Source organism: Equus caballus, chromosome 1 (genome assembly GCF_041296265.1).
Source record: "Equus caballus isolate H_3958 breed thoroughbred chromosome 1, TB-T2T, whole genome shotgun sequence".
Taxonomy (NCBI): Eukaryota; Metazoa; Chordata; class Mammalia; order Perissodactyla; family Equidae; genus Equus; species Equus caballus.
This window is the reverse complement of record NC_091684.1, coordinates 57,361,474-57,378,618: the sequence shown is the minus strand read 5'-3', so window position 1 is coordinate 57,378,618 and position 17,145 is coordinate 57,361,474. Positions and strand designations below refer to the sequence as shown.

General features: G+C 33.8%; 1 protein-coding gene and 1 pseudogene across 17 annotated transcripts in view; one reads left to right on the top strand and one right to left on the bottom strand.

Annotated features, from left to right (window-relative positions):
- The window catches only part of HERC4 (HECT and RLD domain containing E3 ubiquitin protein ligase 4), a 140,992-nt gene that overhangs the window by 40,704 nt on the left and 83,143 nt on the right, over positions 1 to 17,145 (top strand). For all 17 annotated transcript variants that reach the window (XR_011422836.1, XR_011422837.1, XR_011422830.1 and 14 more), the window contains one exon: positions 6,892 to 7,022. Coding sequence is in view for 8 of the 17 variants with exons in the window: in XM_001503581.5 (XP_001503631.1) it covers positions 6,892 to 7,022 (131 nt within the window). In the remaining 9 variants the exon portion in view is untranslated. The remainder of the gene's footprint in view (positions 1 to 6,891; positions 7,023 to 17,145) is intronic.
- LOC106782044 (large ribosomal subunit protein eL21-like) lies at positions 7,125 to 7,560 on the bottom strand (annotated as a pseudogene).

The following is a 17,145-nucleotide window of genomic DNA, read 5'->3' as shown; positions in this document are numbered from 1 at the left end:
AGTGTGAATTGTGATCTGCTATTAAATGTGATGATAATATATTTTGTCGAGTGTCTCAGCTTCGTGTGAAATACTGCCTAAATAATATTTTGAATGAAATAATTCCTTTTCAGTTTGCCAGGGCTGCTATGCTGTGTGTATCAGTCCCATTTATATCGCTCTGCCTAATTTTAATTTAACTCCCATTTAGCTTATAAGTGTTGTATAAAAAGTAATAAAGGAGACTAAATCTCTCTATTATCCATAGGCCAAGTATTATGCAAGCAGTTATAATGAGCTTTCATCACAGTCTTGTTAATGGCTTTAACTCTGACCTCTCACTTCTTTGAGTATGTGCCAACTCGGTTTCAGTACTGTGTAGTTCTCTGGCAATTAGAAGTAAAATGAAAATAAAAACGTTAAACTAATCTTTACCAGGAATAATATTTATTATAGTCATGTTAACGTAAAGGAACTGGCAAATTTTCATTGGCTAAATTAGAAATTAATGTTTTTTGCTTTTTTTATCTTTGGTCCTACATAGTAGATAAAATTGGCAAGAAAAAAATTAACTTCTGATCACTTTGTAAAATTCTACACACTTACTCCCACATTGAGAATTTTAGGATGATAAGAATTATTCTTAGTCATTATCAAATATAGTGTACTCAAGGTATTTTTAAAACTATAATGACCAATTGTAAAAGTTAATTTTTAAAAATTTTTATTACTTGCCTTTTAGTAAGGAAGTTTTACTGTAATTGCCAATCTTATTACCATATTTTATTGATTTTTATCATTCAGATTACAAATGTAATCACTAAAATCTTATTTAATCATATTGGAAAGATGGAAATTTTCGTCATTCTCTTTCATTGGTATTTGGAAGAAATAAGGCTGTGCTGAAATAATAGTAAAAAATGTTTTGTATTTTAATTTTTAGGACTAGCTTTGTGGTAGAAAGACTCACAATGTTAATGGTTTTCAAATTCAGCCTTTCAAATAACCACTCATCTTATTTTCCCTTGATATGTAACTATATCTATTGAGTTTTTAAAAACGCTAATTCTATTAATTGTCTGTATTCCTCTCTCATTAGCTTATGATACTTGTTCACTGGAATTTTTGGTGTAATTATTTTTTTTAATTTTATTTATTTATTTATTTATTTATTTATTTATTTAAAGATTTTATTTTTTTTTCATTTTTCTCCCCAAAGCCCCCCAGTACCTAGTTGTATACTCTTCCTTGTGGGTCCTTCTAGTTGTGGCATATGGGACACTGCCTCAGCGTGGTTTGATGAGCAGTGCCATGTCCGCGCCCAGGATTCGAACCAACAAAACACTGGGCCGCCTGCAGTGGAGCGCGCGAACTTAACCACTCGGCCACGGGGCCAGCCCTGGTGTAATTTATTTTTAACAAAATTAGTTTTAAATATCCCCAGAGTAAAATGTTTTATTTTTCCTTGATTTAAGTTAGAATATCGTTCCGTATCCACATATCTTTTGCTTTCCTTGAAGAATTTCTTGCATATAAATTAGGATTGCTTAACAAAGCAATTTTCCTTGTACAAAACCTACATTAGGAAAATGACATTAGGAAAAATTTTAAAATAGACTTTTAAAAACAATAGAAAGACATGCATGTTCGTGGATATGAGGACACTACCACAAAGATGTCAAATTTTTTCAAGTTCATTTACAAATTCACTATGCAAATTACATATATATATTCCTTTTGACTTAGCAATCACGCTTTTAAGAATCTATCCCGATGATAGGAAATTATGTATGCAGAAGGTCATTTATTATGGCATTATTTTAATAGCAATAGAATGGAAGAAATCCAAATGTCCCTCAGTAGTAGCCTGGTTGAATAAACTCTGGTGACTCCATGCACTGGAGTATCATGACATGTAAAACAGAATGAGGAAGATCTCTATATTATGCTGTGGAATGATCTTCAGGATGTATTGTTAAGTAAAAAGAGGAAGGTACAAAGTAGTTACCTTTTGTTTAAGAAAGGGTAAAATATGAAGGTATTACATATTATTTGTATTAAAAAAATTAATAGCTATGCTAAATATGACGTTCCTTATAGTTTGTACTTGGGAACCTAGAAACTGTGACACATAATTAGAAAGCAAACATATATGCATATTTCTGTTTTTTAAAAGTAGTTCTTAAAAATTAAAAACAAAAACCTAGTGGCACAACTGCAGAAAGAAGAATTCTTTAGATCATTTAAAAATACGGTATTTTCTTGCGTATCACTAGTGGGAAATAGCCTAAGGATAAATTGAATTCACAAAGAAAGCTTAAACTGCATTCTGTAGTCTTATTATTAGTAGTAAAATTGGTAGTGTTGTTTTCAATATATTACATTTAGAGTAGGATAAAGCAAAAAGTACTTTACTGTCATCAGAAACTGCACCTTTCAACTTAAGAGACAAGAGATATAAAATGGTAGGAATTAAATTAAAACCCTGTGGATCTTTACTTTGAATCACAAGTGTCAATATGAACTCTCATTTTTCCCTTCTAAAAATACAGTCATGTGCCGTATAATGATGTTTCACACATAATAGTGGTGGTCCCATAAGATTAGTACCATATAGCCTCGGTGTGTAGGAGGCTATAACATCTAGGTTTGTGTAAGTACATTCTATGATGTTTGCACAATGATGAAATCGCCTAACGACACATTTATCAGAAAGTGTCTGCATCGTTAAGTGACGCATGACTGTGTGTGTTTTTTTTTTTTTGCCATGGCCACTGAAAGGTCCTATAAGTAATTAACCACGTGCAATTTGGAAGCAATGAACATCCTTTGATGTAGACTGTACTAAAAGGAACCAGGGCTTCTTAGAGAAGAGGCTGATCCCATATAAGTATAGCCTTGGGCATTTTATGTTAGAAAAAAGCAAAGACACCAAACTCATGTCAGAAGGACAAGTTGAAGGAGCTTTCACTGGTTAACAAAAAGAAATAATTACTGCAATAAATGGAAATATATGAAATATATAAAGATCCATGACTTCATAATGATACTCCTCTTCTCCAAATCAATCCAAAGCAAACTTCATTGCTTATCTTTGGAGGTTGCTAGGAGAACAACTCATTTTTCTAAAAATTAGTAAATGAGAAAGAAGCATTTCTCCCTAGGATGCAAGGATGATACAACATCTGCAAATCAGTGAGTGTGATATACTACATTAACAGAATGAAGGATAAAAATCATATGATCATTTCAATAGATATAAGAAAAGCATTTGACAAAATTCAACCTTCTTTCATGATAAAATTTTCAACAAATTAAGTGTAGAAGGAATGTACCTCAGCATAAGAAAGGCCACATATGACAAGCCCACAGCTAACATTGTACTCATGATAGTTTTTTTTCTTTTCTTTTCTTTTTTGTTTGGTGAGGAAGATTAGCCCTGAGATAACATCTGTGCCATTCTTCTTCCACTTTATGTGCGGATTGCCACCACAGCATGGCTGATAAGTGGTGTAGGTCTGTGCCTGGGATCCAAACCTGCTGCCAAAGTGGAGAATGCTGAACTTAACCACTATGCCATGGGGCTGGCCCCTGAAAGCTTTTCTTTTAATATCTGGAATAATACAAGGATGTCCACTCTTACCACTTGTATTCAAGATAGTACTGGAAATCCTAACCAGAGCAGTTAGGCAAGAGAAAGAAACAAAACTCATCCAAATTAGAAAGGAAGAAGTAAAATTGTCTCTGTTTGTAGATGACATAATATTAAATATAGAAAACCCTAAAGACCCCACCAAAAAACTGTTAGAAGTAATAGATGAATTCAGTGAAGTTGCTGGGTACAAAAATCAACATACAAATATTGATTATGTTTCTATAGACTAAGAACAAACTATCCAAAAGAGAAATTAATAAAGCAGTCCCATTTACAATAGCGTCAAAAACAACAAAACACTTAGGAATAAATTTAACCAAGGAGGTGAAAAACTTGTACACTGAAAACTGTATAAGACATAAATGAAACAAATTGAAGAAGACACAAATAAATAGATGTCTCATGTTTTTGGATTGGAAGAACTAATGTTGTTAAAGTGTCCATACTAAAAGGGATCTACAGATTAAGTGCAATCCCTATTAAATTTCAGTGGCATTTTTCACAGAAATAGAACAGACAATCCTAAAATTTGTGTGGAATCACAAAAGACTCAGAATAGCCAAAGCAATTTTGAGAAAGAACAACAAAGCTGGAGGTATCATGCTTCCTGATTTCAAACTATTTTACAAAGCTATAGTAATCAAAACAGTATGGTACTGGCATAAAAACAGACACGTAAACAGTTAAACAGAATAGATAGCCCAGAATAAACCCACACATGTATGGTCAACTAATCATTGACAAGGTGCCAAGAACATACAATGGCAAAGGGTAGTCTCTTCAATAAATGGTGCTGGGAAAATTAGATATCCACATGCAAAAGAATGAAACTGGACCCCTATCTTGCACCACTCAGAAAATGTAACTTAAAATGGATTAAAGACATTAAAACCTGAAACTTGTAAAATTCCTAGAAGAAAACGTGGAGAGAAAACTCCTTGTCATTAGTCTTGGCACTCCTATTTTGGATATGACACCAAAAGCGCAGGCAACAAAAGCAAAAATAAACAAGTGGGACTACATCAAAATAAAAAAGCTTCTGCACAGCAAAGGAAACAGTTAACAAAATGAAAAGGCAGCCTATGCAATGGGACAAAATATTTGTAAACCATATTCTCTGGTGAGGAGTTAATATCTAAAATATATAAGGAACTCATGTAACTCAGTGGCTAAAGAACAAATAATCTAAAATGGGCAAAGGACCTGAATAGACATTTTTCCAAAGAATACAAATGGCCAAGAAGTACATGAAAAGATGCTTAATATCAACCTCGCGGTCATTAGGGAAATGCAAATCAAAACCACAAAACCGCACGTCACATCTCTTAGGATGACTGTTATCAAGAAAACAAAGGAGAAGTGTTGGCAGGAATGTGGAGAAAAGGGTAACCCTTGTACACTACTGGTGGAATGTAAATTGGTGCAGCCATCATGGAAGACAGTATGGAAGTTCCTCAGAAAATTGCTAATAGAACCACTGTACAACCCAGCAGTCCCACTTCTGGATATATATATGAAGGAAATGAAAACAGGATCTTGAAGAGATAACTGCACTCCCATGTTCATTGCAGCATTGTTGACAATAGTCAAGATATGGAAACAACCTAAGTGTCCATTGCTAGGTGAATGGATAAAGAAAATACAATACATAGAAAATGCAATACACATGCATGTGCACACACACACACACATATATAAAGGAATATTATTCAGCCATAAAAAGAGGGAAATCTTCCCATTTGCAACAACATAGATAAAGCTGGAGAGCATTACGCTAAGTGAAATAAGCCAGACAGAGAAAGGCAAATACTATATGGTATCATGTAAATGTGGAATCTTAAAAAAAAAGTCAAATACATCGAAACTGTAGAATGGCGGTTGCCTGGGACTAGGGGTGGGGAAAATGGGCAGATGTTAGTCAAAGGGTCCAAGTTCTGAGGATCTAATGTACAGCGTGGTGACTGTAATTAACAATATTGTATACTTGAAATTTGTTAAAAGAATAGATCTGAAACATTCTTACCAAAAAAAAAAAGTATGTGAAGTGGTAGATACGTTAATTAATTTGATTGTAGTAGTTGTTTCACAATGTATGTGTGTGTCAAATCACATTGTACACTTTAAATATATATAATTTTATTTGTGAATTGAATTATACCTAAATAAAACTACATAAAATAGTACCAATTACAAAAACTATAAGAAATAAAAATAAACAGTTCTGCTATTTGTGTCAAAAAAGGAAATAATATTAATTTTGTAAGTGTGATAATAGTATTGTGTTATATATTGTATCTCTTAGAGGTATATGCCATTGAAGATACATACACATTTATAGGTGAAGTGATTTGATGACCACAATTTGCTTTAAAGTACTCCAGTATTTTTTTTTGCTTTAAAGTACTCCGAAAAGTGAAAGTGGCAATGGCATTGGTGAAACAAGATTATCTAACTTTTGCCAGTTGTTGGAACTGACTGATGGTTATATGATGAATCATATGTCTTTTTGTCTTTACTTTTGTGTATTTGTTTGAAATTTCCCATGGTAAAAATTCTAGAAAGAAAAATCAGTTTTCCTTATACAGCAATTTGTATAAATACTTATGCTATTAAATGATGAAAACAGGATATAAAATTGTATATATGTATACAGCTATGAAGAAAAACAGTGAAATTGAAAAAATACTAATTTTGCTTGTGTTAAAATGCCATCACAAATTACTTTTTATATGCATAACCTCTAACCCAGTTAAGTATTTTATAATAAATTTTTAAAAGGCCATCTATATTGTAGTGACTGTATGCTATAAATAGCTACATTTGTACAATCTGGTTACATAGTCTCTTTTTGCAGAGCTTTTATGTTAAAAGCATAACTAGTTTGAAAACTTGATACCATTTTTAGGGTTCTGTGAAATTTTATGGGTGTGTACTTAGGGATTTAACAAGGATATAATGTTAGTGAAAGGCAATGCAAAAAATAATTTTTAGTCTCTTAAATGATCACTTCATCAAAATGTCTTACAATGATGAGAACATAATGAAATACTTTAAAAATATGCGAAAATATTTAGCCATCAACCTGGAACTCTCTTAGTTTTACGACATTTTACCTTGAAAAGTCAGCTATCATCTGTTAAATTGTGGAGATAATAGAAGAGAAAAATTGACTCCATATTAAAGATTGATGTATGTTTTTGAAGATTATTTTCTTTTCTCGGGCCATATAATGATAAAAGCTGTTGTTTTTTTTTTAGGAAGGTGGAGTATTTACTTTTGGAGCTGGAGGGTATGGTCAGTTGGGTCATAACTCTACCAGTCATGAAATAAACCCAAGGAAAGTTTTCGAACTTATGGGAAGCATTGTAACTCAGATTGCTTGTGGAAGGTAAGCTATTATATAAAAAAGTAGTTTGGTCTCTATGACACAACTGTTTAGGTTTTTTTTTTTTCTTATAGTCCAGAGGACTTTTATTTTTTTACACTGATGTTATGCCATGAATTCATGGAGAATGGATTCCAGCAGCTCAGGCTCCTTTCCATTGGTTCTCACAAAGTGTCCTTCTCTGGCTGGAGCAGTCTGGTGCTTCAGTTGAACACAAGTACCTTTCTCTTTGGCTTCTTTTTTTTTTCCTGATCATTTTCCTGGAAGCTATCTCAGCTCTCAGAGTCCTTTATATGCTCAGTATGAACATTAATTCTCTTGACAAGAAAATCTTGCCCTTAACTTGTTTGTTGACAATAATGCCAACAGCATGCTGGGTAACATTGTAGACTCTTCTGGTTTTGCTGTGATAACATTTGTGGGGCATTCATTTTTGAACAGTGCCCAGTTTCTTGATATCTACAGTATCACTTTTCTTGCAGATTCACAAGTATGTGGCTGAAGAAACAACTCCATGTTTTCTAAAAGATGTAGAGAACATACAGGGATGTCTCTCTTCTTTTCCTTTGTGTTGGTCATTTTTGCAAATTACTAGAAGGTGGCAGTTCCACCTGAAAGTAGGGATTTTTTTCTTAATGAATCTAGTAATCTAAAATGAAAAACATTGTCTCCTGAAGGCCTAGTTTGCTGCTAAGGAATCATAGTAACCGGAGAAACATTTTATGCTGATTATTTTGTCTTTCTCTCTTTGAAACAGATTTATCTGAGGCAAGATAGTGATAATGTATGTGTAACGTTGTATTTATTGTACATAGCATTCACACTTAAAGGGAAACTATAGATCATCGTTTTTTCTTTTTTACCTTTTTTTCTTTGAAGAATGAGGAAATTTACCAATTAATTATTTAGCAGATAAGATGAGTTAGCGGTGAAAGTTGAATTAGAATACTGATGTCCTGATTCCTAGTTCTTGGGAGTAAATTAAAGAGTCAGAGCTTTGAAATTGAACTTCACTTTTGGTGGGTTAAATTAGGTAGACTCCCAAGAAGCAAAATTTACTTTGCTTGACTAACACAATTTTGACCACTTAGATTAATTTTTTTCCATCTAGTCTGTATTCTTAGACAATATATTTAGTTTTGCCAACTGTTAACTTCAAATACATGGACTCACACTATAGGTAGCCTTTGTTGGCTTTTTTTCATTTTTAACATCATGCTTGTTTGATTATCCATAGATGTGTAGCTATGGTCTTCCATCATTAGTTCTCATTGTTTTGTTTTATTCAATTACATGCGATTATAATTATTTACTTATTCTGTTACTGATGGACATTTGGGTACTTCCAGTCTTTGGCAATTACAACTAATGTTATTTTGAACATTTATTATATGATATATATGTATTTCTAAAGTATATACTTAAAATGGAATTGCTGGGTCATAGAGGATACTCAATTTGAATTTTGCAGGTTAATGTTACCCTGTTTACGAGAATAGTTATGCCAGTTTACATTCCCGTTAGTATTATATGGAAATTCCTGACTCTATATCCTTGTTACCATATGATATTGTCAGACTTTCAAATTTCTGCTAATCTCTTGGATATATAGCATTACTTAATCATGATTTTAATTTGTATTTTCATGATTTCATAGGGATTGCATTGAATCTGTAGATCACTTTGAGAGGTGTTTGACGTCTTAACAATATTAAGTCTTTCAATCTATGAACATGGGCTGTCTTTCCATTTATTTGTCTTCTTTAATTTCTTTCAGTAATATTTTGTAGTTTTTATTGTATATCTTTTACCTGTTTGCTGAAGTTAATTCCTAAGTATTTTCTTCTTTTTGATACTATTGTAAATGGCATTGTTTCTTAATTTCTTTTTGGATTCTTCATTATTAGTGTATAGAAATGCAACTGATTTTCATATGTTGATTTTGTATCCTGCTGCTTTGCTGAATGTTTTTATTAGTTTTATTAGTTTTTCTGTAGAATCTTTAGGGTTTTCTACATATAAGGTCATATCATGTATATAGAGAGATAATTTTACTTCTTTTCCAATTTAGATGCCTTTTATTTCTTTTCCTTGCCTCATTGCCCTGGCTAGCACTTGCAGTACTGTGTTAGAAGTGGCCAAAGTAGGCATCCTTGCCTTGTTCCTGATCTTAGAGGAAAAGCTAATTATTGAGTATAGTGTTTGCTGTGGGTTTTTCATATATGGCTTTTATTATGTTGAGATAGTTTTCTTCCATTCCTAGATTTTGAGTGTTTTTGTCATGAAAAGGTGTTGAATTTTGTTAATTTTTTTTCTGCATCAATTGAGATGATCATGTGGGTTTTTTTCTTCATTCTGTTAATGTTGTATAGTACATTGATCTATTTGCATATGTTGAACCATCCTTTCATTCCAGGAATAAATCCCACTTGCTTATGTTGTCTAATCCTTCTATTATGCTACTGAATTTGGTTTGCTATTCTATTGAGGATTTTTGCATCAATGTCCATAACGGATAGTGGTCTGTAGTTTTCTTTTTTTTGTAGTACCCCGTGTGGCTTTGATATCAAGACAATGCTGGCCTCATAGAATGAGTTGGAAGGTTTTCACTCCTCATCAGTTTTTTGGGAAAGTGTGAGAAGGTTTGGTGTTCTTCTTTAAATGTTTGCTAGAATTCACCAATGAAGCCATCTGCTCCAGAGCTTTTCTTTGTTGGGAGATTTTTGATTATCTCATCAATTTCCTTACTAGTTATAGGTCTGTTCTGGTATTCTCTTTCTTTATGATTCAATGTTGATAGGTTTTGTTTTTCTAGTAATTTGTATATTTCGTCTAAGTCATCTAATTTATTGACAAATACTGGTTTATAGTACTCTCTTAGGAACCTTTTTATTTTGACAACATTGGTAATAATTTTCCCATTTTCATTTCTGATTTTAGTAATTTGAGTCTTCTCTTTTTTTCTTAATCAGTCTAGCTAAAGTTTTGTTGATTTTGTTGGTCTTTGCAAAGAACCAACTTTCGGTTTTGTTGACTTTTGCTGTTGTTCTATTCTCTGTTTCATTTGTCTTAGCTCTAATTTTTATTATTTCCTTCTGCTAGCTTTGGGTTTTATTTGTTCTTTTTTTTTAGGTCCTTAAATTATAAGGTTAGGTTGTTCACTTGAGATCTTTCTTGTATTTTGTGTTTATCACACATTATAATTTTCCCGCTTAGCACTGTTTTCCCTGCATCTCATAAGTTTTGATATGTTATATTTTCATTGTTGTTCATCTCTTAAGTCTTTTTAAATTTCCCTTAGGATTTCTTTGATTCATTGGTTATTTAAGAGTGTGTTGTTTAATTTCCATAAATTTGTGAATTTTCCAATTTTCTTATGTTAATGATTTCTAATTTCATTCCGTTGTGGTTGGAGAAGATACTTTGTATGGTATCTATCTTTAAAATCTATTTAGACTTAATTTTTGGCCTAACATACGGTCTAGCCTGGAGAACGTCCCATGTGCATTTGAGAAGAATGTGTATGTTGTTCTTGTCGTTGGGTAGAGTGTCCTGTTAGATCTAGTTGGTTTATTGTGTTGTTGAAGACCTGTGTTTCCTTACTTATATTCTTTCTGGTTATTCTGTCCATTATTGAGAGTGGGGTATTAAAATCTCCCAACTATTGTAGAACTGTCCATTTCTTTCCTCAGTTCTGTAAATTTTTGGTTCATGTATTTTGATGGTCTCTTACTAGATGCATAAACGTTTTTAATTATTATATCTTCTTGTATTGAACCTTTTGTTAATATATAATGTCCTTCTTTGTCTCTTGTAACTTTTTTTGGTTGAAAGTCTATTTTCTCTGATAACAGTATGGCTACCCCTGCCCTCTTTTGCTTATTTGCATGGAATATCTTTTTCTGTCTTTTCATTTTTGACCTATTTGTGTCTTTGGATGTAAAAGTGAGTCTCCTGGAGCCGGCCCCGTGGCCGAATTGTTAAAGTTCCATGTACTCCACTTTGGCGGCCCAGGTTTGCAGGTTCAGATCCCAGATGCAGACCTACCCCACTCATCAGCCATGCTGTGGAGGCATGTCACATACAAAAAAATAGAGGAGAATTGGCACAGATGTTAGCTCAGGGTTAATCTTCCTCAAGAAAGAAAAGGGGAGGATGGGCCACGGATGTTAGCTCAGGGAGAATCTTCCTCACCAAAAACAAAGGAAGAAAAAAAAGTAAAGTGAGTCTCTTGTAGATGGCATATTGTTGGATCATGTTTTTTCAATCCATTCTGCCAATGTCTCTCTCTTTTATTTTTGTGAGAAAAATTGGCCCTGAACTAACATCTGTTGCCAATCTTCCTCTTTTTTTTTGAAGAAGATTAGCCCTGAGCTAACATCTGCTGCCAATGCCCCTCTTTTCTGAGGAAGACTTGCCCTGAGCTAACATCTGTACCCACCTTCCTCTATTTTATATGTGGGACGCCTGCCACAGCATGGCGTGACAAGCGGTGCTTAGGTCTGCACCCAGGACCCGAACCAGTGAACCCCAGGCTGCTGAAGTGGAACGTGCAAACTTAACTGCTGCACCAGTGGGTGGACCCCCAATTTTCCTCTTTTTGCTTAAGGAAGATTGTCACTGAGCTAACATCTGTGCCAATTTTCCTCTATTTTATGTAGGACACCACCATGGCTTGGCTTGACAACCAGTGCTAGGTCTGGACCTGGGATCTGAACCTGTGAACCCTGGCCCGCCAAAGTGGAGCATGGGAACTTAAGCATTATGCCACCAAGCCAGCCCCATGCTGTTCTCTGTCTTTTGAGTGGACAGTTTAATCCATTTGCATTTAAAGTAATGATTGAGATATAGGGACTTCTGTCATTTTGCTTTTTGTTTTCTGTATGCCTTCATACTATTTTTGTCCCTCATTTTCTGCATTACTGTCTTCTTTTGTGTTTATTTTTTTCAGTGAATGTTTGAATTCTCTTCTTATTTCCTTTTCAGTATAATCTGTAGCTATTTTCTTTGTGGTTACCATGGGGATTACATTTAATATCCTAAAGTTATAGCACTCTTCAGTCAGATTTATGCCTAACTTTCAGTAACTACAAAAGCTCTGTTCCTCTACAGCTCTGTTCCCACCCCCTTTCACTTATTGATATCATGAGATAACTTATTTATGCATTGTGTCCAAAAACATAAATTAATGATTTCATGCATTAGTCTTTTAAATTATGTAGAAAACTAAATGTGGAGTTATACACGCATAGTCTCCTCCATTATCAGCATTGTCTATCAAAGTGGTATATTTGTGACAATTGATGAACCTACATTGACAAATCATTATCAGATGTGCATAGTTTATGTTAGGGTTTATTCTTGGTGTACATTCTTTGGATTTGGACAAAGGTATAATAACATGTATCTGTCATTAAAGTATCAGAGAGAGTAATTTCACTGCCCTGAAAACCCTCCATGTTCCATTTATTCATCCCCACCCTCCTCTATAACCCTTGGCAACCAGTCATCTTTTTACTGTATTAGTTTTACCATTTCCAGAGTATCATATCATTGGAATCATACAATATGTAACCTTCTCACATTAGCTTCTTTCTCTTAGTAATATGCATTTATTGTTCGTCTGTGTTTTTTCACAGCTTGATTGCTGATTTCTTTTAAGTGCTGAGTAGCATTCCATTTTCTTGATTTACCACAGTTTATTTATCCATTCATCTACTGAAGGACATCTTTTTTCCCCCAGGTTTGGCAATTATGAATAAAGCTACTCTGAACGTCTTTGTACAGGTTTTTGTGTGGACTTTTAACAAGTTTTTAACTCCTTTGGTTAAATAATGAGCACAATTGTTGGATCATATTGTAATAGTATGTTTTGTTTTATAAGAAACCACCAAACTGCCTTCCAAAGTGGCTGTATCATTTTGTGTTCCCATGTTGGCTTATTTTTTTCATTTTGGATGGGCCGCACTTTCCAATTTTTTTGTATGCCCTGTGTTTTTGTTTCTTTGTTTTGTGAACTAGACATTTGAAGCTAATAATGTGGTAACTATGGAAATCACATTCTCTGCTTTCTCCACAGCTAGCCAATTTTTCTTTTGTTTTTGTTTTTTGATTGCTGTAGGTTCTCTCTATGCCAGTGATCAGCCTGAGGTGTAAACATAAGGTCTTCTCAGGTCTTTTCTGAGCACGCACCTTTTCTTGGGTATGCATAGTGACTTTCTAAATCTTTTGTATATACACTTACTTTAGAATGTTCTAGATCTTACATGTCTGACTCCCAACAGGGGAAAAAGAAAAAGACATGAAGGGGAGGAAATAAGAATAAAATAAAAGGGAAAAAAGCACTAGCCCTCTAAATTCTCTTGAAGTCTCTTCAGCTCAGGGGGATAGGCTTGCAACAGTTGGTTGGAAGGGGTGCAACAATGACTTACCCATCTTTGTGCCTGCATTTCTGTGATCAGAAGCATGGATCAGAGTATCAGTCTCAAATATAAGGACATTGCCTTATTATTATTAATAATTATACATTATTGCCTACCCTGGCTGCCACAGTCTATCTACAAGCTACTCCTTGAGCACATGGATAGCTGCCTGTCACAGGGCTTAGCAGGGAGTGGATAGGTGGCTACTACTATGCAAAGAGCTTAAATGACCAAAATTAATTGCAATTTACCACCCAATCCTTCCCCTAGAAATCGCAAGCCTTTAATAGACTTGAGATTAGTTACATCAGACAGATTCTGCCAGGGCAATTGTTGTCTAGGTGAGGAGACAGATTGCTGGTCCTTCCTTCCTACTCTACTGTCTTCTCAGAATTGTCCTCTCATAGCTTCATCTTTGAAAACTGCTTCACTTTCCTGCTCTTCAGTGCCACTGTTGCCCTAAGTTAAGTTCTGTATGTATGTGAATCTGTTTCTATGATCTCTGTTTTATTCCTTCAATCTATGTGTCTATCACTGTGTCACTTTGACACTATATAATTTGTATGACACTATGATAAATTCTGCTGTTTAGGATAAAGCAAATCCTTGCTATTCTTCCTGTTTTTCAAGAATGCCTTGGCTGTTTCTGGCTTTTTACTTTCGCAGAAATTTTAATATCAGTCTGTCAAATTCTCCCCCCAAAAATCCTTTTGGGATTTTAATTAGTACTGCATTGAATCTCTAGATTAATTTGTGGGAAAGTTATCTTTATAATTTTGGCTTTTCTCATCAACCTCCAAACTTCTTAAATATCTTCTGATAAAATGTTTAAAATTTTTCATCATACAGATCTTGTACATCTTTTGGTAATTTTATTCCTAGGTATTTCTTTTTAATGCTATTATTTTAAAAATTCTTCTTTCGAAGCTGTCTTTGAGGTGTAGTAATTGTCTTTGGCGTGATGTTTATATATTGATTTTAAATCCAGCTGCCTTGGTAAACTCTTATTAATAACATAGTAATGTATAAAATCACATCATCTGTGAATCAGTTTAGTTTTGTTTCTTTATTTCTCTTAATGCTTAACATATATAAATTTCTTGGCTTAATTTCTTGGCTGGGATACCAGGATAATGTTCACTGGAAGTGCTGAAGATCAACCTATCCTTGTGCTATTTCCTGTCTATGGGAAAACTTTCGATTAAGTATACAATCAAAGGTTATGTTTGCTGTAAGTTCTTTGTAGATAACCTTTATCAGATTAAGGAATTTCTCTTTTATGCCTAGAGTTTTTAGAGGTTTTTTTTTTTAAATCATGGATGGATGTTAAGTTTTTAATGTTCTTTCTGGATCTATTGAGATGATCTATGATTTTTCTCCTTTAATCTGTTAATGTGGCGAATTACATAGATGGATTTTCCTAATTAAAAATAGCTTTGTTTTTCTGCAGTAACACCAATTTAGTTGTTATATATTACCTTTTCATACAGTGCTGCATTTGGTTTGCTAATATTTTTAAAATATTAGTTGTATTTATATTTATCAGTGAGCTTGGTTATAATTTTCTGTTTTTCTTTTTGCCAGGTTTTATTGTTAAGGTTATGCTAGTTTAATAATATAAATTGGGGTATGTACCCTTGCCTTGTGTTTGTTTGAAATAGAATTACTTCGAAGGTTGTTAGACCTTGTCATTAAAGCCATCTGGGCTTGGTATGTTCTTTTTTGGAATTTTAAAACATTCTTCATTTCTTTTTGACTACAGGGTAACTTTTTAAATTTCTTTTTAAGTCAATTATTTGTAAGTTAAATTTTTCTAAGAATTTTTCCATTTTTGCTTAAATTTTAAATGTATTGATGTAAAATTTACAGTGTCTGTATTAGTCTATTGCTGTGCTCAAACAACATATCAGTGATATATAATAATGTTTGTTTCTTACTCTGTAGATTGGTTGAGGTGGTTCTTCCTCAGGCCGTGGATCAGCTGGAGTGGTTCTTATTTTCCCTGCAACTTGGAGCAGCTCTCTTTCAAGTTGCCTGTTCATTGGGGTGGCTTTGCTCAGTAGGTGGCTGAGCTGGGGTGTCTTTCTTGCTTGTTTCATTCTTGGGCCCAGTACAGAGGGACAGCAGCTACCTCTGGGTATTGTATTCTCTTGGTGGTGGTACCAGCGTACATACATCCTAAGCTTTTGCTTGCATCACATTTGCTAAAATCCTGTTGACCAAAAGCAAATTACATGGTCAAACCTAAAGTTAAGATAAGGGTAATACATGGTGCTCGTCCACCGTCAGGCCATGACAAAAATGTGCATGTTTAATACTACAGGATTATAAAGAAATGGGGTTACTGTTTCAGTCTATCACAGTATTATCTTAGAATTTTTTTCATTGTAAGAAAAAAATTCACCAATCTGTTGTCTACTTCTGTGAGTTTGTTTTTGTTTTGTTTGTTCATTTGTTTTGCTTTTTATATTTCACATGTGAGTGAAATCATGGAGTATTTGTCTTTCTCCATCTGACTTGTTTCACTTTGCATAGTACTCCCAAGGTCCATCCATGTCGCAAATGGCAAGATGACATCTGTTTGTTTATGGCTGAGTGGTATTCCATTGTGTATACATACCACGTCTTTTTTATCCATTCACCTGTCAGTGGACACTTAGGTCGTTTCCAGCTATGTGTTTGTTTTTATCTGCTCATTTCTTCTCAGTTACTGAAGAAGTTACGTTACAGTGTCCTCCACTGTTTGAATATTTTCAATTTCTCCTTGTAGGTCTGTCAGTTTTTGCTTTTGAGGCTATGTTTGTAAGTGCCTAAAATAAAATTTTATGTCTTCTTGGTAAATTTGTCCTTTTGTCATTGTGGTTGTGATCTTCTGGATCTCTAGTAATACTTTGGTTTCCTTAAAGTCTGTTTTATCTGATGTTAATAGAGCTATACCTGCTTTTATATATTTTCTTTCCCATTCATTTACCTGGTGTGTATATTTCTCCTGTTCTTTTACTTTGTCTTTCTGTATGTTTTAGATGAATCTCTTGTAAACAGCATTAAGTTAGGTTTTTTAAGTCCAGTCTGGTTGTCTTCTAAATGGACCATTTTGTCAGTTTATATTTTTTTATAATTGCTAATATATTTGAGTTTAAACCTGACATCGTATTTTGTACTGTTTGTGCCACCTGTTTGGTTTCATTTTCTTTCTTTTCTTTTTTGCCTTTCTTTGGATTGATAATTTTTAAGTCAGTTTAATTCCTTCTGCTTGTTTGGAAATTATATCCTCTTTTTCATTTGTTACTCTAGAAATAACAACATTTATCCTTAATTTATTTTGACAAATACTTTTCCCTTTTTTCAGGCAATATAACGACCTCTGTTTACCTTTCCAAGCTTTTCATTCTCTCTCTATTTTTAAACCCCACAAGAACATTGCTTCACATATAGTCAGTATACTTTTAGAAATACCTATATGTATTCATTCTACTATGCCATTTTATATAAGGGTCTTGAGCATCCATGGATTTTGGTATCCTTGGGTTCCTGGAACCAATCCCCCGCAGATGCCGAGGGACAATCATTTATTTACCACTTTTTTTTTTGCTCTTCATATTTTCCAATTAGTATCATTTTCCTTTTGTCTGACCATCCTTTGTAATTTTCTTTGAGTAGACCTGCAGGTGACAAACTCGTTAGTGTATCTAAAAATATCTTTA